Source organism: Phyllopteryx taeniolatus, chromosome 3 (assembly GCF_024500385.1).
Source record: "Phyllopteryx taeniolatus isolate TA_2022b chromosome 3, UOR_Ptae_1.2, whole genome shotgun sequence".
Lineage (NCBI taxonomy): Eukaryota > Metazoa > Chordata > Actinopteri > Syngnathiformes > Syngnathidae > Phyllopteryx > Phyllopteryx taeniolatus.
In genome coordinates, this window is record NC_084504.1 from 19,957,889 (window position 1) to 19,985,790 (window position 27,902).

Sequence of the window (27,902 nt, forward strand, 5' to 3'; positions counted from 1 at the left end):
GCGCAAGAGAGGACAAAAGTGAAGTGGTTCTCCTCAGAGAGGGACAGCCTTAACCGGGACCTAATACTTTTGTACTTTTTTTTTTTTGTTTTTTTATTTCACCACAGTTAATCATAAGGGATGCATGTTTTCTTTCCTTAAAGTGAGCCCGGACGCATCAGTTTTGCACGCTGCCCTCATTTCGAAGAGTGTTTCATGGAAGTAACGGTGCAGAATACGAGGACGACGTTTATGAGCAAAATTGCCTTTCTTGCTTTTCCCAAACTTGGAGTCGTAGTGGATTCCTTTTTAACCTCATTTGGAGAGAGATTTGGATTAAGTGCGCAAAACCAAAGTTTGTGTGTGGAATAAAAAAGGAAGGATGCTGCTGCTTGTACGATGGAAGTGAAGAACTTTTTTGCTTTTGCGGCGGTGGTTGGTCTCCTTTTTAGCGTCGTTGTGAGCCAGCAACTGAATCCCAAAGGCAGAAATGTATGCAAAGCAGCAGGGTAAGAGTCATTTTAATGCTTGTTGAAGAAAACCGACGTTTCTTTCTGTCATTTCTCTCCATCTTCCAGTGCATTCTTCCATATTTCAATTTGTAATGACCTCGAAAACTACCCATTTCTAAAATCCTTCCAGTCTGAGCGTGTACTTTGTGACCCAAATTGTCTATTGGCTGCACATGACTCATTTAAAGTTGTTAAACTCCAACACGAGCTTCAGTTGAGAATTTTTGTTTTTTAAATCGCCTTTTTTGAAGCCAGAAAGTCTCAGTAACACTATTATTTGTTATATTTTATTCAAACCACTTTATTTCGAGCAATTTTTCCCCAGTCCAGTCCACAGTTGCAGCAGGAGGAGGAGTGCATTCCATTGGTCACAGTGGAGGTACAGATGTGTGCATCTGTGTGGTGCAATGTTTGTCTTGCAGTACGGGGGGGCTGTTCTTAACTCATATAGATAGATAGATAGATAGATAGATAGATAGATAGATAGATAGATAGATAGATAGATAGATAGATAGATAGATAGATAGATAGATAGATAGATAGATAGATAGATAGATAGATAGATAGATAGATAGATAGATAGATAGATAGATAGATAGATCACTATGACTCTAAAGTGAAGTTTGATTGTAAACAAACAACTTCACCATTCATTCTTCCATCCATTTTCTATATTGCTTGCTTGCCGGTGAGCTGGAGCATATCCCAGCTGACTTAAAGACTGTCACCAGTCATTCACAGGACACATACAGTCCCCTCCAAAAGTATTGGAAAGACAAGGTCAATTTGTTTGTTTTTATTGTATATTGAACAAATTTGGGTTTCAGATAAAAAGATGAATATGTGATAAAAGTTAAAAATGTATACAAGACAAAAAATCTAACTCTTATTCACAACTATGAAAAGGTTAGAATCGTCAATGAATCTAACACGCATGTTTTTGCAATGTAAAAAAGAAAGCCCACGCAAGCGCAAGGAAATTTGAGATTCAAACCCAGAACTTCAGAATGTGAGGCAGAGACGTGCTAACCTCAACCAGCAGGACAAGGCTCTCTGCACAATACACAATACTGTGTATGCATTTTTTGTCTTGAAGATTTACTGTATAGCTGTTGAAATGAGGCCAATAAATATGGAGCCATCCCAACTTGTTCATGCACTAACCATATCACACGTGTGGGCGATAATAGACAAAAAGTGTTGTAAAAACTGTACTGCTGCTTAACGACATGAAGATTTGTTGCGGTACCTCCAAAGTTGACTTTCTGGGCCGCATATTTTAGTCATCAGTATTTTGGGTTGCTTTCTGTATGTTTTCAGTGCAGGCCTGGCGCACTTCACTGCTCTTTTGTTTGTCATCTTGCCCTTTCATTCTGTAGCCAACAATTACTGCACTCGCCACTCACCACCAACTTATTTTTCCCATTGCGCCCATTACAGTATGTACTTTATTTGCTCTGACCGCAGTCAAATGAATGGGGGGAAGCAGTTAAGCGTTTATCATCACATGTCAGCATTTCCAGGGGCACGTCTTTGCATTACAAAGTCAACTGTTGAAAGTCAGTGATGCCTTCAGCACTCACTGCATTCTTGTATTCAATATGGGAAGGCTTGTGATGACTGAAAAACTGATACAGGAAAATAAATTTTGAATCACTAAAGCAGAAACTTGGGCTACATCCAAAAATGTTTTATTTTAATAAATTGTCTTTTTAGAAAGAAAAAAAACAGCAACACTATATTTTTCCACTAAACAATACAACCGGTCAGGTGCATTCCACAACTGCAGATGGTGCTATAACCCCTAAATGTAACTAACGTGACAATACTAAACAAATCTGCCTGACTTGTTTGATTGAATATTAATGACATAGCAAGGCCACAAAGTTCCATTCCAGCCCTGCAGGTGCAACTGCCTCTGCTGGTTCTGAATGGTCACTGGCCCACTTGACCTCAATGCAAGTTGCCTGTAACCATTAAAATTGAAAAATCAATTCCTGCATCCTCACCTTTGGATCTTTAACCAAATTTAATATTTTAATCAATGTGCAACGACCCCACAAAGTTTTAAGGAAATTGGCCTTTTTTTTTTTTTTTTTGGTGCAATCCTGTCCCCATTGCAAGTGGACTGTAACTGTGAAACTCATGAATTTGAACATTAATTTGGATCGTCACCAAAATGTATATAATTCTTGTTCAGTATAGGTGACGTCCCTCTCTACATTTCATGATCATTTCAGTTTCATAAGAATTAGACACGCAGAACTAACTAACAAAGAACAAACTGACAAACAGCAATCAAAACCTCTAGCCCTCAAGGTTGGCAAAGACAAAAATAAATTAATAGGTAGAAGTTTTGGGCCGGAGTTACCGGAAAGTCAATTTCCAGTGACCTTTACGGCAGTTTTTGGATGAAAGGCCAAAACGCATATAAAAATATACTGTAAGTTCTTAAAAATACTTGTGGTCTGTTGAAAATGGATTTAGTCGCTCCCAAGCACTGTTTTTGTGCCATAGCTTGTGAACACCCAATCTTTCTCCATGAGTTTTAACAGGCATTGGCGCTGTATTAAAAGGTCAACAAGGGTCAACTCCGTACACATTGGTAGTAGTTTGTCATAATTTGGAGTGGCGCGGTTGCACAAAATAAGTTGACTACAGAATAATGCATAATAAAGTCATAAACACATGGTTCCCAAAACTCCTTCTTTTGTTGCAAGTGAAAGCATGCAGAGGTTGATCTTTACCACGCGCCTCTTTGTCAGGATAAAAAAAACCCAAAAAAACAGCGTCGCTCCCTGCACGCCGACTCTGAAGCAAGCTGCCATCTTCAAACACTATGGGGGCAGCTGACGTGTTGCAGAGGCCCCGCAAAGGTCACGGTCGTGGGAGGAAGAGGAGACAAATTTGTCCTTTCCTGACAGAGCCAAAAAAAAAAAAAAAGAAAAACCTGGCAGACAACTGTTATATATTTAGACTCCTCCACTGTTTTCTCTCCAAAAAGGCCCGGAAAGGCTAAAGAGGCTGATAAACGTAGAGATAATTCCAGTTGTGAGGGCTTTTCATTGCACTGTACTGGTGGAGAGCCATGATTCATATAATTAGACCACCATGTGCTCAGCATGTGCATCACACTGATAATGCCTTGCAGTGTTTGGTCTCCCCAGATGTGACCAAAACAGTTGGGTGTGGTTGCAACAACTTTTATATGTCCGTGTGTTTCACAACAGGTGCCCCCCCCCCCCCCCCCCTCCCCTCCCCTCTGATTTACATTTTGGGAATTCTTTTCCAGATCTCCAGGGCTGGTGTGCTGCAGCGGATGGGCTCAGCTAGGGGATGATTGCCTCACACGTATGTACAACGCAGCACAATTCATTCAGATTACAGGGATGTCCAAACTTTTTCTACTGGGGTCACATAGAGAAAAATGGAAGGAACAAGGGGGATACTTTACCTGGTGTTTATATATATATATACTGCGATTGGCTGGCTCACTATTCGTGGTCGGGCTCGGTCCTTTCCCCCCGTGAATAGCAGGGTTCCACTGTATATAAAATGAGGCTTCTCTGTTCTCAAATGATGTGGGCGTTTTGACTGAATGCGTGAAACCACGCCCCACAAACAAAGCTAGCTACCAGCTATCTTGCGAGTTAAAAGGGTTCCGGGGCTCCTCTCGGCTGGCGGATGGGCGGCGGGGTCGTTTGAGGTGTCACCTCGTCGCTTGGGAATATAAATAATGACACAGAGCTCTTCTGTAAATTTTGTCATTCAGGGAAGATGCATTTACAAGGTGTAGGCATAGCTAGCTAGCTAACTGCACACTGTAGTGGTAGAATTGGGCCTAAGCAATAATAAGTAATGAGCAATTGCATTGGATAACCACTGATGCAAACAAAGGGGCTCAAGGGTGAGGGGCAACTCATGCCGGACGGCCAAGTGTGTCACTGGGCGCTTTAGCCATGCCCCCCAAAAAAATCAGGAAAACTGAAATGGTGTAAAACAGTTTAATGTTATCGCTCCATAATTCAGTACTACATAGTTTTCAGTTTTTCCAAACTTTCACCAATTGTCCTCAAACATGTATAACGTATTTAAAAAGAAATCTCTTAATTTACTTTACGGGTTCTTTAAAAAGTGTAATACAAAGGTGTAATATCTAACATTCACAGTAAGATTTTTACTTTTTCTTGTAACCTATTGATTAGGGGTGTGTTTAATTTTTTTATTAGAATATATGGCCAGCCAATAAAAACTGTACAGGGGGGCGCAAATTGCCCTCAGTCTGGATTTTAGACACACATGGATTCATACAATGCAGAATTTAATTTCATTTTTAATTGTTTTATTTATTTTATTATACTCATTATAATTTCTCACGGGGAACTGTTGAATAACGCAGCCCGTTCTTGTTTCCCCTCAGCTCTCTGTGAAGGCAACTTCACCTGCAAGGAAAACGAGGTGTGCGTCAGGCCTAACGAATGCCGCTGTCGCCATGGATATTTTGGAGCGAGCTGTGACACAAGTAAGGCGCCGTGCACTACCTTGTCAACATTTGTTTTTTTTCTCTGCCATAGTACTGTGCAAAGGTCTTGGGCCACCACTATTTATTTTTATTTTTTTTACTTTTCCGCTGGTGTCATTTTGACATATTCAAATAGACTACATACGGTCTCAAGTAATTATCTTAATTAGGCCTCCATTCAATTTAAGTGTTAAAGAGGTCCAGTCCTGTAACATAATCCATCCATTTTCAACACCGCTTATCCTGGTTAGGGTCACGGGGCACTGAAGCCTATCCCCGCTGACTTCGGGCGAAAGGCGGACTCCACCCTGAACTGGTCGCCAGTCAGTCACAGGGCACATATAGACACGGACAACCATTCACACTCATATTCATACCATCACTGAGTGGGTACTGAACCCACGCTGTCCGCACCAAAGTCAGGCGAGTGTACCACTACACCATCAGTGACTCTCCTGTAACATAATATATTTTTTATTGGTTGGATGGTTAGTTAGTTGGATCATGCAATCGGTGCTTATCAGATTAAGATGTCTCGCTGTTTGCTCTCAATGGGACAGTCAAGTTAGGTAGTCATATTTTCTGCTTGCTTTTACAAACCCCCTTTAGGCTTGGCCGAATTCATACAACAATGAGAATACAACATTGTCATTTGTTTAACTGTTCTTTGCCAGGACTTCATTGATATTCAGGCTACAACTTTTCACCTTGGAGGAGGACTGTACTCTTTTGAAGGCTTTTATAATTAGTGTTGGATATAGTGTTCATCCCTGTTTTTTGGAAAGTTAGTTGGCAAGATAATGTGAAAAACACAAAACCGTGAGATAAGATTTGTTCAGATGATTTTTTTGTTTTGACTTGTGTGCAAAAATTTGAGATACAAGCATTGTATGACAGTGAACTCAAAGCCACAATAAGCAGCAGTTTGGCAGATAGAGAAAAATTCTTCAAAAAAGAGGCTTTATTGCCACTCCCAGTTTTAAATTTATTGTCAAAGTAAAGTGTTGTGCATTTAAACCAACCACTTAGCTTTGCCTCAATGTAGTCTGTTTAGCTTAATGCTAACAAACACTGCAAAACTCCATAGACGGTTAATGAATAGCATCTATGTGGTGCTTTCAGAAATGTGAACACAACAAGTGGACATGTGTAACACATGTAGACAGACAATATAACAAAATTCACAGGCATATATATTTTTGATCCCTTGTTAAAAAATGACTACTATTACTGAAGCTTATTGAGCCAGTTGTGAAACTCTTCTTTGTGTCTGTCTGATTTATATTGCCTCCAGGTGGCTAAGGTGCGCACACCAGAAGGAACAGCACAATGTCCATTGAATTGAAAACAAAAAGTGTCAAAAACAGTTACATTATTTACATTCAATTTTTTCTATTCAATTATATCATTGTGATATGTTTTTAAAAAATGCATTTTTCAAAATTGGGATTAATCACATTTCCATTCATTTCAATGGGGAAAGATGACTAGAGATACAATTGTTTTGGGTTTCAAGTCTTTTGTGCTCTCGAAACGAAATTAACTTGTATCTCAAGGCACCACTGTATTGATATATATTTTTCTTTTGCACAGAACTGGACATTCAAGATGTCAACTAATATATCTGTATTGTCTGTAAACAGAGTGTCCTGCCCAGTTTTGGGGTCCAGACTGCAAGGGTAAATGTAACTGTCACCCAAACGGCAAGTGTGATGACTTGACTGGAAAGTGCACGTGCAACCACAATCGCTGGGGGCCCAACTGCGAGAACTCATGCATGTGCCAAAAGGGCAAATGCGACCAAGACACGGGCTTCTGCACGTGTCACCCGGGCGTCTGGGGCCCTCAGTGCAACAACAACTGCTACTGCAGCGTCAATTCAGTGTGCGACCCGATGACGGGGCGCTGCCTGTGCAGCCCCGGCTGGACGGGGCGGAACTGCGCCATCCAGTGTAATTGCAACAACTCGCCGTGCGACCAGTTCACGCAGCGCTGCCAGTGCCGAGAGAGGATGTGGGGCCCCAGGTGTGACCGATATTGCCAGTGTTTCCACGGAAAGTGCAGCCTGGCGGATGGCTCGTGTACCTGCACCCCGGGCTACCGTGGGAAGTTTTGCAGAGAGCCTTGTCCTGCTGGTTTCTACGGGCAAAACTGCAGGAACAAGTAAGGAACATTTACCGTCAGAATGCTCTTATTGTAATGAAAGGTTTTGTTCCACTCTGAGGTGTAATACGTATACGTAACGTAAAAACAATTGCTTTGCAAAACCAATAGCAAAAGAGAAAAAAAAGTATTATCAAAAAAATGAAAATAAATACAGTGTGTGAAGTCTACACAACACTATCAGATAGACATTTACATCCTCAATTTCAGCATTTATTCCATTAAATTTTATTAATTTATTCCCAACAATTTATTATTTTCATTTCATGCATTGCTTTTGCCTGTAGTCCATGTATGTGGCTACAGTATAGACTGTTTGTCCAATCAGATTTCAGCTCCGAAGTGTTACCATGTCAATCTAATCTGCCCAGGGCCTTCAGAATCAGTGGTGCTGGCCGATGTAACTTAAACTACTGTATTAGCGATGGGACTGTTTCTTTAACTAACCATATTTCGAATCCACCTCATATAACAAAAGAACATGAGCATTTTTTCTTCTGATTGGTAGGTCAGAGCCAAGCCACGTTCAACTTGTAAAAAATGTCTGTAACCGGTACCAAATGCACAGCCTCCCACTGGATCTAAATAATAGCTTCATCAAGTTTCATCAATATTTAGTAGATCAAGCGTATACAACATAAAACAGGCCTTTTATAAAAAGAACAATGTAAAAAAAAAAAAAAAAAAACTAATACAGTAAAGTGGCAGCCAAAATTATACGACTTACGAAATAAACTTTCTTCCATTCTGCGTTGTATCAGGTTGACGAACATTAAAACCTAGAATATAGTAATAAACAGGACGATGTAAAAATGGACATATTGAAAAAAATAAGTTGTAGTCCTAATTCAGTTAAGTGCACCATGGAAGCAGTAATGATACATTTAGTGTACTCCTTGCTAAGAGCCTTTCTAAGATGCCTAAATTATACGCAACATAAAAACACAGACCTTAGTGATGTAAAGTTGCATATAGTATGTAAAAATAGTACAGTACTCCAATTACAGGTGAGTGCACAGTGGCAGCTGCAATGATAATAATTGAAAGTTTTCCATACACTAAAATACATCAGCTAAATAGCATGTATAACAGACAAGGTAGTAATAAAAAAATAACAACGTAAAAATGTACATATTATTTAAAAATAGGTTGTAATGCTAATACAGGACAGAGCATATTGGCAGTAGCAAAGTGAAACATAAATCAGACTTAAGTAATGAAAAGAACAATCTGAAAATAGACATGTAATTTAAAAAATATAGTAGTCCAAATATAGTTAAGTGCACGCTGGCAGCAGCCAAGATGTTAAATCAAGCGCAGGAAACGTGCTGTTTTACAGATGCTAAACGTTCACTTACCATATATGCTGCATGATTGGTTGCAGTTTTATAGCTTCAATAAGATGTGATACACGCTGCAGCTGATAACCCTTAAAATAGGCTTAATGAAGCAGCTGTAAAGATTTGGAAATCGGTGTTCACATTATCCCATAACCATTAAGCCAAGACGTAAAAACGATTTAAGCCTTAAGTGCTTTACCTTTCACGGACTGCTCACCTCGAACAATTCAGTTGCTATAAACTGAAAATAATAAAGTTACAATTAAATGTTATTCAGCCCATTAAATGATCATCAGGGCAGCAAAGCTTTAAATCAAACCTGTGGCCTCCTGCATCATTTTAACTCCCTCGCAGAGGAGGAATCAATTTGAAGAGTTGACCCAAGTTGTTCCTCAGGTGCGGCCACTGCAAAGGCCAGCAGCCGTGTAAGGTGACGGAGGGAAGCTGTGTCACGTGCGACAGAGGCTGGAACGGAACGCGGTGTGACCAGCTCTGCTCTAAAGGCTTCTTTGGCGAAAACTGCCAGGAAGTGTGTCCCACCTGTAAGGACGGCCATCATTGTGACCCCATTCAGGGCAAGTGCTCGCACTGTAACCCCGGCTGGATTGGGGACAGGTAGGAAAACACGTTGTATTTTCATGTTCTCTTCGCCTTGTCATTTGAACACAGAGGTGGCTAAAGTACTCACACTCTGTACATAATAGCTGTGACTTTAACTAGTAGCTGCAGTAATACTAGTGTACACACTGCGGTAAAACCCTGTGGCTAACGCTGCTGATCTCTGTAATGACCGCTGTTGTTGCATTCTTTTTTGTGTGTGTGATAGGTGTGAGGTGCGCTGCCCCAACGGCACGTACGGCGAGAATTGTGAGAACAACTGCAGTCACTGTTTCAACGGCAACTGTCATGTCGTCACCGGAGAGTGCCTGTGTGACCAAGGATTTTACGGGACCTAGTAAGTTGTGAGCCCAACCATAGCATTTTGCACATAAAATAATCTTAGGCTACATTAACACTCCAGAGCAGCACCGTTTGCTCGAAACGTAATGTGCTGTTGGACTTTGGCCATGTTTTCACCCGTGTTCAGGTCTTGCAAAGTTTTCTCATAATCTATCGCGGTATCCGTGACAGGGCATGAGGGGGCGGGGCCTCTGAGCCCCAGAGGCTCAAAGGCCCACTACGGCCTGCAGTCTCCCACAGATGCCTGTGCGTCCCCTCTCGTCACATTGTGATGGGGTCCCCTTCGAATGAAGCTCCCGGCTTCAGAGTCGGCGTCAATATATGTTTGAAAATATTCGTTTTTTGTTAACAACTAATTCACTAATCCATCTCTTGGATCAAAACATGTCAAAGTGCCCGTTATTCACAGGCACACTGCCGGCGAATACTGTACATATGCCTCCCGTCCCACTAAGGGCCACCTCCAAGTTTGGATATACCCTATTGCATTCTGTAAGTTAGTTGTTAGTTGTGTTCACCACATTTTTCTACGGCCGACTAGGTTTCTCGGCCGCACCGTGACTTGCCTTGGAAAATATTTTGACAGCTTAAAAATCTTGCAGAGCATCCACAGCAATCACGGCCTCTGACGTTTTCCCATCCCGTCTCCAAGTGTTGTCTCATGACCATCCCGTTTTGAGGGCTGGCCCTCACATTAAGTAAAATTAGCGTTCCAGTACTCACCATGCTGTGTTGTATGCATCCATTTTTATGTTCCTTGAAGCTACATGCTTGATTTTCTTTCCCGTTTCCCTGCTCTTTCCTTCAAGTGATTAAAAACTGCTTGAATTTGATCTTGTAGAAGGTGTCTGAAACTGAATATCAAACAAAGGTGTCATCTCATCTACAGCTGCAATATGACCTGTCAACCTGGAAAATACGGAGTGAACTGCAACCAAACCTGCTCTTGCCATGACAAGAACTGCGACCCCGTGTCTGGTGCCTGCTATCTTCGTAAGAAAATGATTTATTTTCAACCACATGCACTGTCCTCAAAAGTGAGCATGTGTTTTTGTGAGTGAGACAAAAAGCACATTTGCTTAGGATGTCCAAAAAGCCATAAGCCCCTCGATCTGACTGTATCTTTAGTGACTGACGGTTGGCTGTACACACAGTACCAAGAAACAATTTCTGCAGCCTTGTGTCTGTAGTGGGAGAGTTTACACAGCAAAGGTCTTGATAGCTTTTCCAGACTTGCGTCCCAGTGCGCTGCATTCGTTGGCGCCGTTCCCGTCTAGCCGGAGCGATAGGAAGGAAGGGGATGGAGAAAAAGGGGAAGAGGAAAGTAGAACGATGAGTGGACTGTTTAATAATTCGACTTGATGGCAGCAGCCAGGGAGGACATTGTTGAAAAAGGCTCAACAGTCAGAGCAGCAGCAGCAAGTTTGTGATGATCGACTCAGACCTTGTGATGCCCTCAAGTCTCTTCCTGTCCTTTATTTCCCAACTGTAAATAACCACATGCCGCAACAATTCATCTTGTCTTAATGTGACAGCGTAAAGGCACATGGGAGAGCCCATGTTACCTATTAAAGCCACTATATGGAACTTGACCTTAAGATACACTTCTTATTGTACATTGGCTTGTACTAGGATAATAGAATCTCTGCCTTTATCGTGGCCCAGCAAATCAGTACCTTTAGTTGGGTGTTTATGCTGATGGACTACTGACCAAATGGATGACTAGATTAACTTGATTGATTAATGATCAGTTACTTCATTGATTTTTATTTGTTTAAGTTTTATTTCAATGGGAAGTGAGAATCTCTTCCTGAAGGTTCTGAACCCCTGTTTCCCTGCCAGTGTTGTATTGATCACAGTAATGCTGCCCAAAGGACCATTGCAGAGGTCTCTGTGGATGTTGCTGAACTTCCTATAGCTGACATGATTTGTATTTATTTATTTATTTATTTATTGCCAAGACACAATTAATCAACCGAACAATTAATACTCGACCAAATTCTTAATAATGAACCGATCAGTCGATTATTATCCCCATCCTTACTTTCGCCTCTTCTGTTGTGTTAGCACTAGCATTTGGGCTAGTTGTACTCTTGTTTGCAGTGCTTATCCAAACTTTGGGGAAATGATCAGACGCTATTTATTTCAAGACTCGGGGCTCCGTTTTCGGAGACAGCGCTTCTGCAGCGGGGTGCAAATGCCGGCGGATCCTGTTATTTGTGCAAGTGCAAGGCTGGCTGCGCATAAACAAGAAAACCGGTATAGAACATGGTTGGGTTTGTAGGGAAAATGAATGATTTCTGTATCAAATATAAATAAACTGCAATGGAATCCTGTTTTCTATTAGTACTCTAATTTTGGTTTAGAGTCAACAATTTGTCCTGTACAGCACCATCCAGAACTCCTTGTATCTCCTTTTTTTGCAGAGCCAAACCAGCGGATGGGTGTGATTGCGGCCGGAACGCTCGTCTCCTTTTTGCTGATCGTCCTTCTCGCTCTGCTGTGCTGCTGCTGCCTCTGTCGGCACAAAGACGACCACAAGTGAGTGAGGTGTTTTCTCCACAGAGGTGCATGGTGAGAAGTCAAGCAGAAGCCCGTTATGAAAACAGTAAAAAAAATTAAAAAAAATAAATAAATGGATGTAGGATTGTTAGTGTCTCTCCAGGTAGGAGCTTATTAGCAGATAAATACATGTAAAGCGCAATCCAAGTGTTTTACATGTTGATAATACTGCATAGGGAGCAGTGTGAGCAAACCTGAACACAGGGCCAAGTCTAATAAACCCTCTTTTAAATGATTCATTTGTATTTCCATGCTGTCATCCTACCTCAGATCTAACCCAGACAACTCTTCCAACAGCAAAAAAGCCAAGCGGATTCTGTGCGGACGATTTAGCCGAATCAGCACTAAACTTCCCCGTATTCCACTGAGGAGACAGAAACTGCCAAAAGTAGTTGGTAAGCCCCAAAACTCTCTTTCATATCCCACACTGAGCCGCCAGACAGTGCCTGTCTTTTTTGCAACTGTGCTTTCTGGTGCTAAAAATCAAATCATTTGGAGCTTTGTTCAAAACTGAAGACTTGAACAGTACACGGGGTTTAAACAAGGCATTTCTTATTGTCCTTTCTAGGGTTTACAGTTAAAACTTCAAGGTCAAACAGAGCCTGTTCAAGGATGCTGGTTGACCTACAATTTAAGATAAATTAAGAATCCTCATAATAACCCGTACTTCCCCAGAGGAGAACTTCAAGTGTTACAGCAGTGTGGTGTAAAGCAGCAAATAATAAAAATATGCAATAAAACAAAACTGTTATATAAATCACTTTTTTAAGATAAAGTGGCATGTAATTGGTGTAGCAGATGAATATAAATGATCAAATAACCCAATTTGTTTTCATGTAGGAAATGATGAAAATAACTGCCACACCATCATGACGCCTTTATTAACTGTTTTCAGTAAAGTTTTAGAATTCATTTAGGTCTAAAACAAATGTTAAAAATGTAAATCATATTAAATCAACTGCTAACATTAAGGCATAAAAGTAATATAATTGTCAGTCTTAACTTATTGTTAAATGGTGTGTAATGAATAAAGGTGTAATGCAAATGTGAGCTCGCGGATCCAGAACATATCAACATTCTTAACGGTCAGACGAGTGTAAAAACGAATGGTAATTGTAATCGTTACTTACAAGAAAAACCATGAAACACTTATTCCTAACTTTGATGACAAATGGTGACAAATCAATAAATCATGAATGGTGTCTCATTCTTGAACGTAACTTCGGGTGTATATTCTTTTGGAAGAAGTTTTGGAAAAAAAAGCCCCCCACCCAGAAAAACGAAAAAAAAAGAAAAACCCACACATTGAGGCAATCCTTTAATGGCCGCTCCACTGAGATCTCATGGGGTAAACTGAGCTTTTGTTCAATATGCCGACATCTATCTTGTCTGAAGTTTTGCGCGACGTTAGCAGCTTATATTTCCCTCCCCAAAAATGGTCAAAGTCAGAATTGTACGTCTTTAGGGATTGTTTGATTTTAGAGCTTACGTAGTCATTGGAAATTCCAATTTTCAACTTTCGGCAATATGGTATGACTGGCTTGCAGCTGAATAAAGGGTCACACATCTTTTGTATAGCCCGCTAAGGAAAATGGCTTCATTTTTCTGTGCCCTTTGCTACCTAAGTTTGCCGCTTAGCTGATGATGATTGAGAAGTGTGGTAACTGCCAGACAAATATGGGCTTTCATTTAAAAGGAATGCACCGATTTTAGAGCCCCTTATTGTTCTTGGCACCCTCCAATGACCATGTGTTTGTGTTATTCCAGCTCCAAACTGGCCCACTTGTCTTTTTCCTCCTGTTTTCTATACTCCACATCCGTTGTTGTCTTCACCGAGCAAAGGATTTCTCGGGCTGAGGTGGAGCGCGTGTTATTAAAAGAAGGCCGGCGGTTGTCGCGCAAGGGTAGAGGCCCACTGGTGTTGGTGCTGAGAGACGAGCCATCAAAGGCTACAGTGTTGGGGTGGACGCAGCAGGCCCATGTGGAGGTCTCGTGGTCTGTGACAGATCCGTCTCCGACCTCATTCTCTTCTATTCTAGGATGTCAAAAAATGCTGATCTGTTCAACTCTAATGAGCAGTTGAGCATTGAGTTGAGTTGTTCTCTTATTGCGCCAGAGATAAGTTTAGTTTACCACTGTATCACAACAAAAGGCCTTTCTGTAATTATGGCCGACTCATGCACAATCGCTAAATAATCAAAATATTAGCACACCTCTGCAAAAAGTGTTTTTGGCTGTGTTGGTTTCTGTGGACAGAACCATGTAGAACTCTTTGCTTGGTGAGTTTGATTCCGTTTTCCACAATTCATCAACTCAACACCTCTAATTTTGTCACAATATGATGGTAGGATTATGCAAAAAAAAAAAAAAAAAAAAATCTAACCCTAGAATCCACCAAACACTCTACATTAACTTTATTAACAAATGATTTAAGTGTCTGGTGAGGCTGAAGTCTTACTGCTTGGAAAGGTTACTTACTTCATGTAACCTCTAGTGTATATTATTCTTCTCTTCTGACATTTTAGTTTTCTTAATAGCCATTGTTGAGGCTACTCCTTCTTTTGGAAAGTGTTGCTAAAAATCGCACTGTTCGAACTCAGACATTCTGTGCGACCTGAGAGGCGTATTTTACCAGAAAATGTTGGTCAAATTCCAGACTTTACGAGCTCATTTAACTTCCTAACCTAAACCTATTTTTCTTGTTTACATGGCAAAACAAAATATATGGATATGTAAGTTTGACACTGTGGTAGGGCATTTGCACATTCATAAGTAGTTGATCCAGCAGGCAGAAAGTCAATGCGGCGCTTCCCTGACCGTGTCCTACATTTGATACCGCAAAAAAGTCCAAGCGAGCAATGAAAGAGTTAAAAAACGATGACCTGGTTTCTTTTCCACGTCTGAGCAGCATGTGCTTCCTAAGTGATCCAGCTGATTATTTAAGCTCCAGTCAGACTCCATTGTGACCTTGTTCTGCGCCGAGACAGGCATGTCTTTGTCATCACAATGTTGGCTATCAAAATGCTTGTTTTTAGAGGAGCGTGTCTTTACCATATTAGTCAGGAAAAGCAGAAGACCAATTCCCTCTCCAAGTATTCCGTTTTCTTCAGAAAGAGACTATGAAGTTTTACAGTGCATTTAAAGAAATATGCTCTTTTACAGCCATGTCATCTCCATAAATGCTTCCAAATGCCAAGATTACAGTTGTAGTTTTCCAAGATTATGGTTGTATTTTTTTATTTTTTTTGAAAGACTTTATTGTACTTCCTGGTTTGTCCTATCCATAATTTTGGGCCGCAGAAGCATGGTCTGCCAGCACTTAGAAACTCTTGACTGAGGCTACGCAGTCCTGCACACACACACACACACACATTCCAGAGGGGGCCCGACGGGGCTGGAAACAGGAAGTGGTCAAATTTACCCCAGCCCGTGTCAGTACTGTGATTTATCCCCGTCAGGGCCAGTGGCAACAGATGTGGCAATGTAGAATGAAAAAGGAACAGGGGAGGGAGGTGGGGGCTTGTTACTTGCAATAGGAACACTAAGTCACCTAGCCCCTCTTGGCATCTCTAAAGATGTGTTCACTTTGCTTTTTGGCATTCCACTGAAAGCTTATTTACCCCACGCCCTCCACTTTCACGTCTGTGGAGCATTCCTTACATCCTTTTGCGTCCAAATGTTTCCTCACGGATGAGTGCTTGTGTGGAGCACCACCCATTTCTTTTGCAGCTGGATTAATCCCAGGACACTTGACCGGGATTGCAGATGTGTGCGTTTGTAACAACATTCCTCTTCACATTCAGCCCCTTAATTGGCCAAAAAAATGGGCCTAAAACATTCTCACACCCTTAATACTTCTACCCCTCTTTAAAGATGATGTTCAGGTTCGACTTGTGATCCAGCCAAGCAGCCGTGTTAGATTTTTGAGTTGTTATGGTATTGAAGACAAACATCTCAGAAATATTTGAATTCTTAACCCAGGGTAAAGCCTTTAAACCAGTGGTTTTTAAAGCTGGGGTCCATGAGCACTAGCTGCGGGTGCTACAAAACAACTTGTAATAAATAGGGTTGTATCATTTAAAAAAAAATTTTTTTTTAAAGCGAGTACCTACAAGAGGTTGAACGAAAATTTTGTGGGGTTGGCTATAAAGTGATGAAAGAGGAGACAAAGTGAATTCATCTATGCAATATTCTTTTCAGTACAGTAGGCCTCCACAGAACATTACAGTCCGACAATGGCAGCAGACGGACGAGTCGAAGGTTAGAAGGTAAAATGGCCAATTGGAAGACGAGATGTCAAAAACACGTGATTAGAGATTAGTCGACTTCAATCGATGATGTCGATTAGTAGTTCCATCAATTCAACCCCTAGTACTTACTGTACACATGAGGACCTGCGCACCCAAAAAAAAAAACAATTTATTAATTAATTAACTAAATAATATGATTGTGACATATGAGCTTTTAAATCTGACATCCTTGCATGAATAAAGTTGGAAAAGGCGTATTATTATAAGAAGAATCAAGGTATCTTTTCCAAAACAAAAGGTGTAATATTGTGAGAATTAACTTTTATTTTTGTACTATTGTATTTCTTGTCATCTTTGACTTTCGTTTCATAGTTGTAATTCATCTTGGAAAAATAACACTTCATTCTCGTAAGATTAGGACTTTTCACCCCGACCAAATGGGTCTTTGTGTTTGTTGACTTTATATATATATATATATATATATATATATATATGTTTAAATCCAACTTTAGTCGATGTTTTTTTTCTCTAAAATATATTGTAACACTTAATGTCACATTACCGCTTTTCTTCTAGAAAATCGGCATCATTTTAAATCCTATGGCATTTAGGAACATATACTGTACAGTATGGTAGTTATGTTTAATTGGTGTTAGGATTATGAGGAGGTCCTTGGAAAAAAATGTCCCTTGTAAGGGGTCCCTGGACCCAAAAAGTAGGAACCCTTGCTTTAAACTAGCTTTAGCTCCAAGTCTGTAAAAATGACCCCCGTCCATCCCCCTGAGCAACTGTGTGGTTGAGCTCCACAGCTGCGACATGTCAGTAATGCCTAAGTGTGGAGAAGAATCCCAGCGGCGTCCAGTCTGCAGAATAATCCGCCCCTCAGGACCCACGGTGTGCATGTGCTTATTTGAAGAGCAGCAGTTGTCGATCACGTTGCAAATTGTCCATGTGTTGTCCTGTTGACTAACATAACTGCAGACCTTGCATAGAGAAGCTGCTTGGTATTCCTCGCTCTAAGCGATGACCCTCAACAAGGAATCTCGCACATTCATTCGACACGCTTGCGTTGACTTGAGGCTACGGAAAAAGGCACATCGGAATGTCACATGGCTTTAGCAGGAAATAAACTCGTACCACATTTTCTGAAGAAGTGGCCCCTACTCTAATAGATGCCATGTCTCAATTAGTCGCAGCGTAAGTCATTCCTTTGAACAAAGAAAAAAAAATCCCCCTTAATCAAATAGACATCTTTCTTTTACCCTCAGCAGTGTACAACATTAAGCCTTGATGAGTGGTGGCCCTGTGGGGTACCCCTATTCTGGCCGATGATCGCTGATTGTTAACCTGACATGCGAGAAAAATGTGCACAGTGGTGAAGTAAAATGTTTTGATGGATTTAAGTGGATAATACTCAAAATTGGTGGGGTAAAAAGCAATAATGTGTTGATTTCATTGTATTTATTGATGAAATTTGTACTGGCCTGGTCAGGTATGTGGTGGCCCAACACAATGCCATACGGGCCCAAGGCCGTCGAGCCACCGTTAGTGTTGGAGCCTCAGGAAAATAAATGAGTAGTAACTGTAATTTGCTGACACTACACACACTGACATTAAAGAGTTCAGCCATTTGAACTATGTTCCATTATCTGAGGACTAAACAGGCCTGCAAATGGTCATGTCAAATAACACTCAGTACAGTTTAGACCTGACCTGAACTGCGGCCACGCAGACTGCTAATGTATGGCCGTTTGAACTCCAAAGTTTTGTGCAACTTTAGAGGCGTGTCATTCCTGAATATTTAGGTCAAAATTCATTCAATTGAATGACCTCACAGGGCTTCAGCTTTGTAAAGACACACATTAACAATAAAAATAACATCTGCGTATGATATTTTCATAGCGGAATATAATTTTTCAAAGGCTAATGTATCCTTTGTAGTCTGCTACAATTTGGAAGCTGTTTAAAAGCAACAATGGCTGGCGATATGTTTAGAAGAGTTGTCTTTGAGTTACTAGATTGTCAGTTGTCAGTCAGACTATTGTCTCAAAAAGCTACAGTAAATTTAATTTATAGCCTGATAGAAAGTCAACGGCCAGCTTGATTTTGGCATGTGGCATCAATCACTGAGAAAAACTCCAAATCCTGAAAATCACACTCACTCTGTTAACTGACATGTAAAACCAATACCAAGTCCATTTCCTACCACTCGGCAGCCTTTGTGAGAGCAGACTGTTGTTCTTGTAACATGGTACAATACCCTCTCTCTGACCTCTGAGCTTCTGCTTTTGTTTTGTGTTCCCAGTAGCCCACCACGACCCCGAGCACAACTTCAACTGCAGTTTCATCGAGCCCCCCTCGGTGGCCGAGCAGCCCTCCCCTTCCTCCTGGTCCTCCCAGGAGTCCTTCTCCTCCTTTGAGAGTGGCGACGAGGGCCCAGTTTACTGCGTGCCCAATGAAGGTGAGTCATTGCGGGGAATAACTAAACACATTAGTTATCTGCGCTGATACATATACATGCCTAACGTGTTGTTGGCACTAGTGGCCTCTCCACTCACACACATGCTGCTGACACACATGGATCCCCTGACGCGGTGACTCATACACTTCTGCAAATCTCATTATGGGGAGCCGTGCCTCTCGTCATGTGCCATCTGTGTCTTACTTTTAGAGCAAGAGGAGTCTAAACAGGAAACAGTACGGTCAAGTCAGCATGTGGCTCAAATCCAAACTTCACTTCTTGATGTTTCGGGGGGAAAAAACACTTTCCATCGCTTTCTATGCGGGAAGTGCTGGATTTGTTGGATTTAGCGCACTCGGGTTTTCTTATTCTTTCCAACATAAAGGGGTTATGGAGTAGAATTAGAGGGATGATAATATCTGCCATGTCAAATCTCTTCCAACTCTTATGTATGTGTCTGTATGTCAAGAAATCATTGCTTGAATGTGTTGATGACAGGAATATCTCAAAACAGTAAAAATGTGGTTACCCTCCAGAAGTAAAACTTACTAGCGACATCATGTCTGTATTTCCGTAACATTGACATATACTGTAGATATAAATGAATGATGAAGAACATACAGTAACATACATTCATTTTCGACAACCACAAAAATCAGCAACACGCTGATGAGTTGCTGGTCCGAGAAATTGCCCTAATTTTTTACAATATGTACAATAAACATTCCCCACATTCTGATCTTAGCTACAATATTAACTACAAACTGCTATTTTTTTTAGTATTTAGAAGACGGTGGAAAGATGTTCTTTTGTGACACACCACTTCAAAATCAAAATAATATTTTGAATAGAATCATCACCACTTTTCTCCCCCTTACTGCTATCAAGGATAAATGCGATGTACAAATATGCCCTATGTGGGCTGTGAGCGTCTCATAGGAGCAATCTGATTGGAGGCCATCATTGCCATGTCTCTGCCAGATCTTTGCTTTTCTGGCCATGATCAAGCCTTCTTGTTTGCGTTTGATGAGTTTTATTAGGCTATTATGCTCCATTAAAAGAGGGAATTACAATCAGATATTGATGGGATCTCAAGAAGGCAGTATCAAGATATCAAACTCACAAGAACTCACTGGAATATCGCTAAAGTGACTTAAATTCCCAGAATCCAATCACAAATGTGGTTTGATTTTGAATGCAAAAATTCCTGTTTATGTGTCGCAGAGTCTGTGAATGAAAGCAAGGAGAAGCGCAGCCACAGTCCAGAAACCGAGAAGCCAGAAGCTGCTCCCGCTGTTGAGGATGCAGGAGAGTACACCTCCCTTAAGGATACCAGTGTCGTTAAACCGGAGGGCGGTGATCAACCTGTGTTGAAGTCCTCGGACAGTGAAAGCTCTACCAGCGGTTCAGAGTATGCAGCTGCAACCCTCTACGCCCGAATTGCCCGTCTCTCCAAGCAGTCCAAGGAGGATGAAAATATTGGCAAAGATGGGGACCTACCAAACCCAGAGTATAAGCGCAACGGAAAACCACCACCGTCACCTGGTAAGCCCAAGCCACGGCCACCAGACCCCTCAACCAAGCCAAAGGTATCGTGGATCCACGGAAGCACTCCCCAGCCAGAACAGCAAGGGCAGGCCGGGATTAAAGCCCTCACCGTTCCAAAAGAGAAAAAGAGGAGCCCCAGTGACGTCTCAGCCAAGAGTGAGAAGAGCAGTGATCAGCAGAGAAAGCACGACGGTGACACACATGGCTCACCCAATAAACACAAACCTCTTCGAGGCAAGAAGTCTGGGGATGAGCATAGCAGTCCCAGTCACATGGAGCACATCAATGGTGTGGTTCAGAGCGCCCTCAGGAAGATTAGTAACTTCCACACCACTTCGTCTGAGAAGAAGAGTACTGATACTTCAAAAGAGACCCACAAGGATCCCCCTAAGAGCCCCAAGGTCATCCATCCCCACATGAACTCTGAGGCCGCCACCCTCCTGGCTGCTCAGCTCAAGGAGAAAACCCAAAGCATCAACAGGAACGAGGGGACGGGCCTGACGAAGACCAACGGACTATCAACACCCAAGGGAACCCGGGAGAGGCCCACACCTCCGCAGAAAGCCAAAAGGACCCCGTCCACAGGCTTGAGCCAGCAGGGATCCACTAAGCCACTGCTGCCCACCTCCAACAGCCTCCAGAAGATGGTGGCGCCCATCACCACTGACCACGGGACCCCTGAAGCCAAGAGCCCGGAAAAGCAGGACTTGAACGGCTCAAGGGCGGGGGATCCGGTGGCCGATGCTACACCGAAGAAGACTCCCATTAAAAAGCCACCGAGGAAGAAAGGCAAGGAGGCTACTTTGGATACGCCAGAGAGCAAAACACCCCAGCAAAAGACAGCCATCATGCCACCCCAGATGGTCAAGTAAGTGTGTTTATTTCACAAATTTGCTGCATTTGTATGCAAAGAGACTCAAAATTGATTCGTTGGAAACTGACACAAGTCTGCAGTGACACCAGGGCCTACCAAGTGTGACGAATGTTTTTTAACCAAAGATCATCATATCATATCTATATGCATTCCACCATCTGTATTTGTTTCAAAACACAATCTGTGGCCAATGCTTCATTCAAGAAAACTGGGAAGTTGGATACATGCCAGTTGGAGCTTAGCGGTCGGATCTCATTCCTTACAAAAAAATAAAAAATAAAATAAAGTTGCCAACTGTGATGAAAAAAAAAAAGTTTGCGAAGAGACAGTCAATAGTTCAGGCAAGAAATCAAAACTTCATACAAAAGATTATCTTGCATTGTGTCTACTATTGAGCATTTGGATTTCAATTTCCTTGACTATGGGGAACACAAACAATCTATTAATCAAATAATAATTTTTAAAGATGGTGTTTATTGGGGTGGAATAATCTCTCTTTAAATTTTTTTAATGCCAGTTCAATGTTTTAATGCCAGTAAGAATAATATTGCTGGAAGAGTTTCCATGGGATGGATGTTGCTCTGGAGCCAGACGCTCTAACCAGTCGCCCACCATGCCGCTGTTTCTGTCGTTTCACTCCAAATGAAACAATTTCCATGCAGGTATAAAATGACAATATCTAGTCAGAATACATTCCCCTAACTCGTGACATCCTGTTGCACTTTTCCTGGTCAGAAGTTGGAAATTTGCGACTTCCCAGTTTTCTAGAATGCAGCATTAGTCAAACCAGCAGCTCTGCAGTGTATCATTCTGTTTATAAATACTCTTCACAGGTACTAAACATACTGGTTCCTCTGAAGATGACAAGCTATTTTTCTCATATTTCTGTGGACCAGCATGCATGATAGAAAAAAATTTTTTTTTTTACCTTTTGTAGCCAACTCAATATTTTACTGATGGGGTGCTGAACGACAGCAACACAATTGAGAATTAATGTAACAGATGCAGGGGTGTGAAGGAGTGAGCAAACTCAAGCAGTTTGCGAAATAGTAAGACATAGACTTGAGTACAAGTCCGGAATTTACAGTGATGCTTGCTGTCCAGATGCTCCTGACCTATAAACATAAAGTTTTTTTGTGATGTTTAGTGTTTCACTTTTTCTTAGCTGTGAAAACCAACCAACCAACCAACCAAGTAGAAAAGGTTCCAAGTTACAAAGACATCAGCAGATTTGGAGCAGATTTTCTTGATTTTGAGTGTTTGGACAGGCACCAAATCACCAGAATGTTGCTCCTTGGACAGAAATCAACATATTAAGCTGAAATCCCAAGCCAACGTTGGGCTGCGTGAACTTTTTGTCATGCTTATGAAACCCTTTAAACCGTCCATTTTCCAAACCACAGTCATCTGGAGTTCGCGCAAGCTGCATTTAATAAAACATAACTTCGGTGTAATGTTTTGTCTATGAACGCATGTGTCAAGAAACGACTGTTCTCTCAAAAACAGATGAATGAATGTGATAAGGACCTTTTTCTCTTGTCTGTTTCTGTCATCAGGTTATAATAAAGGTTTTAAAAAAAAAACATCAAATGTTTTGGCCGAAAGGATCATATTGTCATTCAATGCTGAAGTTACAAGCTGCTTTTTAGGGTGAAACTTAATGGTAGCGTGTTAAAGTGTGGCTCGACTGTGGATCAGTTTAAGCAACATAATTTTATTAGCTAGTCTCCCTTGTTTTGTGTTGGTTTTAAGCAAAAGGTGGAATCACAGGTACTTAAACTGGAATGATTCATGTTTTTTCAAGAGGAAACGGTTTATTGTTCAGGGTGTTGTTGAATAGCTATTTTGAAAGTTTGTCTTTTTTAAGGTACAAGTTCTTATGTTACTTTTGCATCTTTTCCAACATGTATAAATTGTGTACTTTTTACTGTCTTTGTAAGCTGTGCTTATATGACCCTCTGTGTTTTTTCTCTGTGTGTGTCAATGAACTGGCCTTCATGTTGTATGTTCCGAAGGAGTATTAGGGCCACACTGAAAAGAAAAATTGTGAAATTAAAGTTACAACTCCCACACAAATTAACGCAACAGTTTGAGACGAACAGCTGCCATCTTTCCCTCGTGTAATGCTATTAATTATTCTCAAAACCCTTTTTGTTGATGATTGAACAAAGACAACAAAAGAGGTGTTTTCTTTATGTTCAGGTCTTTCTCAAGAGCAGACAAATGTTTTGACAATCACATTAAAAGCCCTATAAAGTGAATTCAAAGATTTGTTTCTCAATTCTCGTGCTCAGACTCACTCTCTTTGGTATGTACTGTATGTTGACAGTAACGAATGACTTCCAGTTAGAATTGAATCGTTACTCCTTGTACTGTTCCAAACTAAAGAAATGTCATTGTCCAACTAATACAAAATCCAATGAGACTATTTAAAAACTATTTATTGAACAGAGTACTCTGGCGCAGTTTGACTGACGCTTCTCCCTCCGGAAAATATTTTCTTTTAGGTCGTTTAAAATGGCTTACTTTAACCAGGATCCCTCATCCGATGTTCCGGTCTCTGTGCTGTAAAATGTGTAAATCCACGCTGGCTGGGACCAGCTGCCTCCTTTTTAGCCAATTTGATTTCATAAATTTCCAGGTCTGGAAAAGAATGGAAAATAGAAAAATTGTATGGAAAAATATTCATGTTTCCCAGAATGTTACAATAGCTCTATTTTCTTAAACAAAATGTTTTTTTAGGGCTCTTGGAAGAGCAGCTACAATTATGTTTATGCGAGACCACACAGTATTATTCCATGGTCTTGGTGAATACTTGATTCTGATTGGCTCAGAAAATTCCACCAAACATCCCTTCAAATGTCTCAAGTAGTTCCTGTCAAAACCTAATTTCATTGTTCCAAATAAATGCGCACCACCCTTTGCCGTTAGATTATACAAGCAAACATAGCAACCCGACACAGTGAGATTTTCTGATAAGTAAACATACTTTACTCTGATGATGCAAATTAGCTAATTTAAAACAATAGTGAATGATTTAGTCATTCACTTCAATTGGTAATTACAACACCTTTCATGACTGGGATGCTGCTGAGGAAGTGAGGCAAAAATGAAGTGACAGCAGCGGCACAGAGTTAACTCATTCAGATTTAAACCAACTCGCAGACAAGAAGGGAATGAAATCAATGTAAAGAAAGCAACAAAATAAGCAATGAAAATGCTGAGACACATCCTGGCACAAAAACTGACAACTGAGAACTGAACACATCACTGTTGATGTTTTGAATGATACCCTGCGACACTTTTAAGCCGCCGTCCAGTCAACGAAGACCGACAGAGACTACAGCGTTGCTAGCCTGACAGCTGGCCTCAACCGCACATAAATATACCGAATGTATGAGTAATAAGGAAAAATGATTTTATTGTCATACCTGTGGTTGTTATTTAACATTGTAAAACTAGTAAATGTATTTGCTGGAGTACTGAATAGCGTTTACATTCCCTTAGAAAGTTATGAGATTGGAATAGTCATAGTCAAGCCCTCAGGCGTTGCAAGAGAAAATAAATTGTTTTATTACTATATTATTATCAACAAAGGCCGAAAATCATTATAAAATATTATTATTATTATTATTATTATTTTAAGTTGCAGCGCTGGTCAGGATAAAGTAAGTAGAATGACATCCTAAGATTCGGTCTGATTCGAGTCTGAAAATTCTGATGAGATGATCGCATGAGTCACTACCCATTCAGGAACAGGCAAACATGAACTGTGTTGTACTCAATTGTGGAGGTACTCTAGCGTTAAAGTGTTTTTCACCATGTCGGTTTTTCTGACTTTTTGGGTGGCGCCCAGTGACACACTTGGGCATCCGGCATGAGTCGCTCCTCCCCGACTATCTAAGAACTTGAGCGCCATCGTTCAAATCAGTGGTTATCCCGCTTAAGTGTGTGTTACGTAGTTATTACTAAGCGTATTTCTATCTACCACTACAGCGTGCAGTTAGCTAGCTGGCTATGCCTTACATCTTATATCTTGCCTTGATGGCACATTTTGCAGAACAGCTCTGTGCCGTTCTTTAAATTCCCAAGGGAGGAGGCTAGGCCTACGAAAAGTCCACTGCCCATTCGCCGGCCCAGCGGAGCCCCGGAAACATGTTAGCTCGCAAGCTAGCTGCTGGCTAGTGCCTTTCGTTGCGGCGTGAAAAGCCCTGCAACGACCCGTTAGGATGTATTCCAGCCAGCAGAGGCTTTAAGCAGATATATTTTCACAGCATAAACATGTAGGGATAAGAAAAATGCGAGACAAAGAAGCATTCATTTTTCAGCGGGGCATAGTTTCATGCATTCAACGTACAAATGCCGTTAGAGAGCGGAGATAAGGGCTTGATTTTTGACAATTTTGAAGCCTCATTTCATACAATATACTTTTTTTTAATCATTCAAATTTGGCAGGGCTGTTCACACTCTTCTATGTGGTGTGTCAAATTTACAAAAAAATAATAATCATCATTTTTACTTTACGGGGACTTGAAATCACGTGATTGTTTGTCAGACTTAAATGAAATAATTATGCATAGTTGTTGTTGTTTTTTACAATTTGTGTCTTAATAATATTTGTGATATGCCTTTATCAACACCCAAAGGAACAAAAATGAAAAGGCTGTCTTGGGTAAATCAGGCCGTTTGAGAGGGTGGCCCGGTCCCATGCAAGTGACATACTGCTGAATTGTGATTAGGGATTTTGTTACCATGGCGCCTCGGGGCTGAGCTTGAGGTGACTGCTCTTAAAGCCCTGAAGGTAAAACAACGACTGCAAACTGCTGTGAAAGCAGCACTTCATCACCAAGCCGACAAATTGCACTTGTCAATTATAGTGTTTGTTGTAGTGTTTGACCGCTCTGTGTCCAGACTAAAAATGAATGGTGCATGCCCAAAGCCGCCACTGACCAATGTAAACAAGTCAACCATTTTTTTACAGTGCGGACCTAATACTCCTTTGTACTATGTTACTTTTTTTTTTTTTTTTTTTTTACTTTTTAATCAAAATTCCATCCTGTAAAGTTCACAATGTAATTGTTCTCTGTTGATGTTATTGTTTGTGGAACACTTAACTGCATGATGCAGAGTATAATTATATGGCATTAACAGCTGCACAGGAAAACTGTAAACTCCACCTACCCCTTTTCCGTACAAGAAATGATTGTACAATATGATGATACCACTGACGAAACCATTGCATACGAAAAACCATAACGTGTAATAATGATGTGGCAATTTTTAAATTGGGGGCTTGCATGTGTGTACAGGAGGGCCTCAAATGCTGTAACACTGTTACCAGCTGTAAAAGTGTATTTTGTCCTTTGGGGTTTGTTTTTAAACATATTTGTATGGTCATTAAGTCGGTGTTCTCATTTACTTACCTGGAATTTAAAAAAAAAAAAAAAAAAAAAAAAGCAATGCCACTATTGTGAAACCAGCTGTAGCTTTTTGTAGGGCACGGAACCATATTTGATCACTTCAATTTGAGGCTGGATTAGAACCATGTGATGTTTTTCACAGAAAGCTTGGAATAAACCTGATATGTTATAATTCAATAAAATCAATAACTGCTTGTTATTATAAATAAGATAATTTTGATTAAAAATAGAGAAAAACATTGAAGTAAAAAAATATTTTGTATTAGTGTTTCAATGACTGGCTTTTAAATCAGTTTCTAAACATCAGATTATTTATTGTGGCCTTCTCAGGGATGCTTGACCCATATTCAGCTATTATTCCAGACAACACTCAGCTAGACCATCTGTGCTGTAGAAAAAAAAGTACATATTGACTCATAATCCAATAAACGTCCAATTGTCTTTCATCCTTGATATTTGACCCTTTCCTGTGGGTCCAAGCAGCAGGGTTCTGGGGTCGACAGCCGCCCTTCAAAGAGGCAGAGGAAACCAGGGAACTGTTAGTTTGGATCGCTCCGGGATGGGGGACAAGAGCTCCTTTCACAAGGGGAAACAGTGGAATGTCTGTAACAAGACGCAATCACGCGCTGCGTATATGTCCTCCTTAGCGGGACATAGCCGAGGCTGTGAAGACATTGAAGGAAGAGGATGCACATAAGAATGGATGGAGAGATCATGTGGTTGGTAATTGGAGCCAGAAGGCAAAACAGCTTTGTTTTCACTTCATCTGTAATTTTTGGAGGGTTGAATGCATGAATGCAAGCAATTTTGAGAACAACCAAAGTGAAATGCAATCTGTTATGATGGGCCAAAACATTTTCTTCATGGGAAATAGAAATAGAAATACAGTGGTGCCTTGAGATACGAGTAACCTGACTTACAAATTTTTCTAGATTAATTTTTTTGCTTTGACTTGCAGGCAAAATTTGGAAAGATTTTGGTAGTCAACTCACTCACTTGACAGCAAAGTAGCAGTTGGGCACATAGTCAAAAATGCTTTAGAAAATGCTTCAATCTGTTCAATGCTGCTCCCAGTTGAAGTATACTGCCAAGCTCCACTGTCCCAAGTTGTTCAGGGCAGATAAACTAACGGGTTCTCTGTACACCCTTTGGCGATTTGGACACAAGTCGTTTATTGGTAGGTCGACTGAAAACTATCACTTCCGTGCAACATGGAGAATGGAATGGGATAAACAAACACAGGAACTCAAATAAACAGCCGTGTGTCAATGTGACTGTGTTGGCGTTCTTCTATTTTTATTTTTTTTACAC

The 27,902-nt window shown here is 40.9% G+C and overlaps 1 protein-coding gene across 5 annotated transcripts; it reads left to right on the forward strand.

Moving 5' to 3' along the window:
• On the forward strand, positions 1 to 27,865 carry scarf2 (scavenger receptor class F, member 2). 5 transcript variants are annotated; one of them, XM_061767403.1, is made up of 12 exons: positions 1 to 488; positions 3,784 to 3,842; positions 4,912 to 5,013; positions 6,657 to 7,176; positions 8,913 to 9,131; positions 9,343 to 9,471; positions 10,366 to 10,469; positions 11,903 to 12,017; positions 12,309 to 12,433; positions 18,594 to 18,749; positions 19,974 to 21,165; positions 22,005 to 27,865. In XM_061767403.1, the coding sequence occupies exons 1-12, from the start codon at positions 379 to 381 to the stop codon at positions 22,009 to 22,011; spliced, it is 2,838 nt and encodes a 945-aa protein (XP_061623387.1). In that variant the 5' UTR covers positions 1 to 378; the 3' UTR covers positions 22,012 to 27,865. The 5 variants fall into 5 exon arrangements, with proteins under 5 accessions (XP_061623387.1, XP_061623385.1, XP_061623386.1 ...); XM_061767401.1 differs by having other exon boundaries at positions 22,337 to 27,865; XM_061767402.1 differs by having other exon boundaries at positions 12,336 to 12,433; positions 22,337 to 27,865.
• Positions 27,866 to 27,902: the final 37 nt, after the last annotated feature.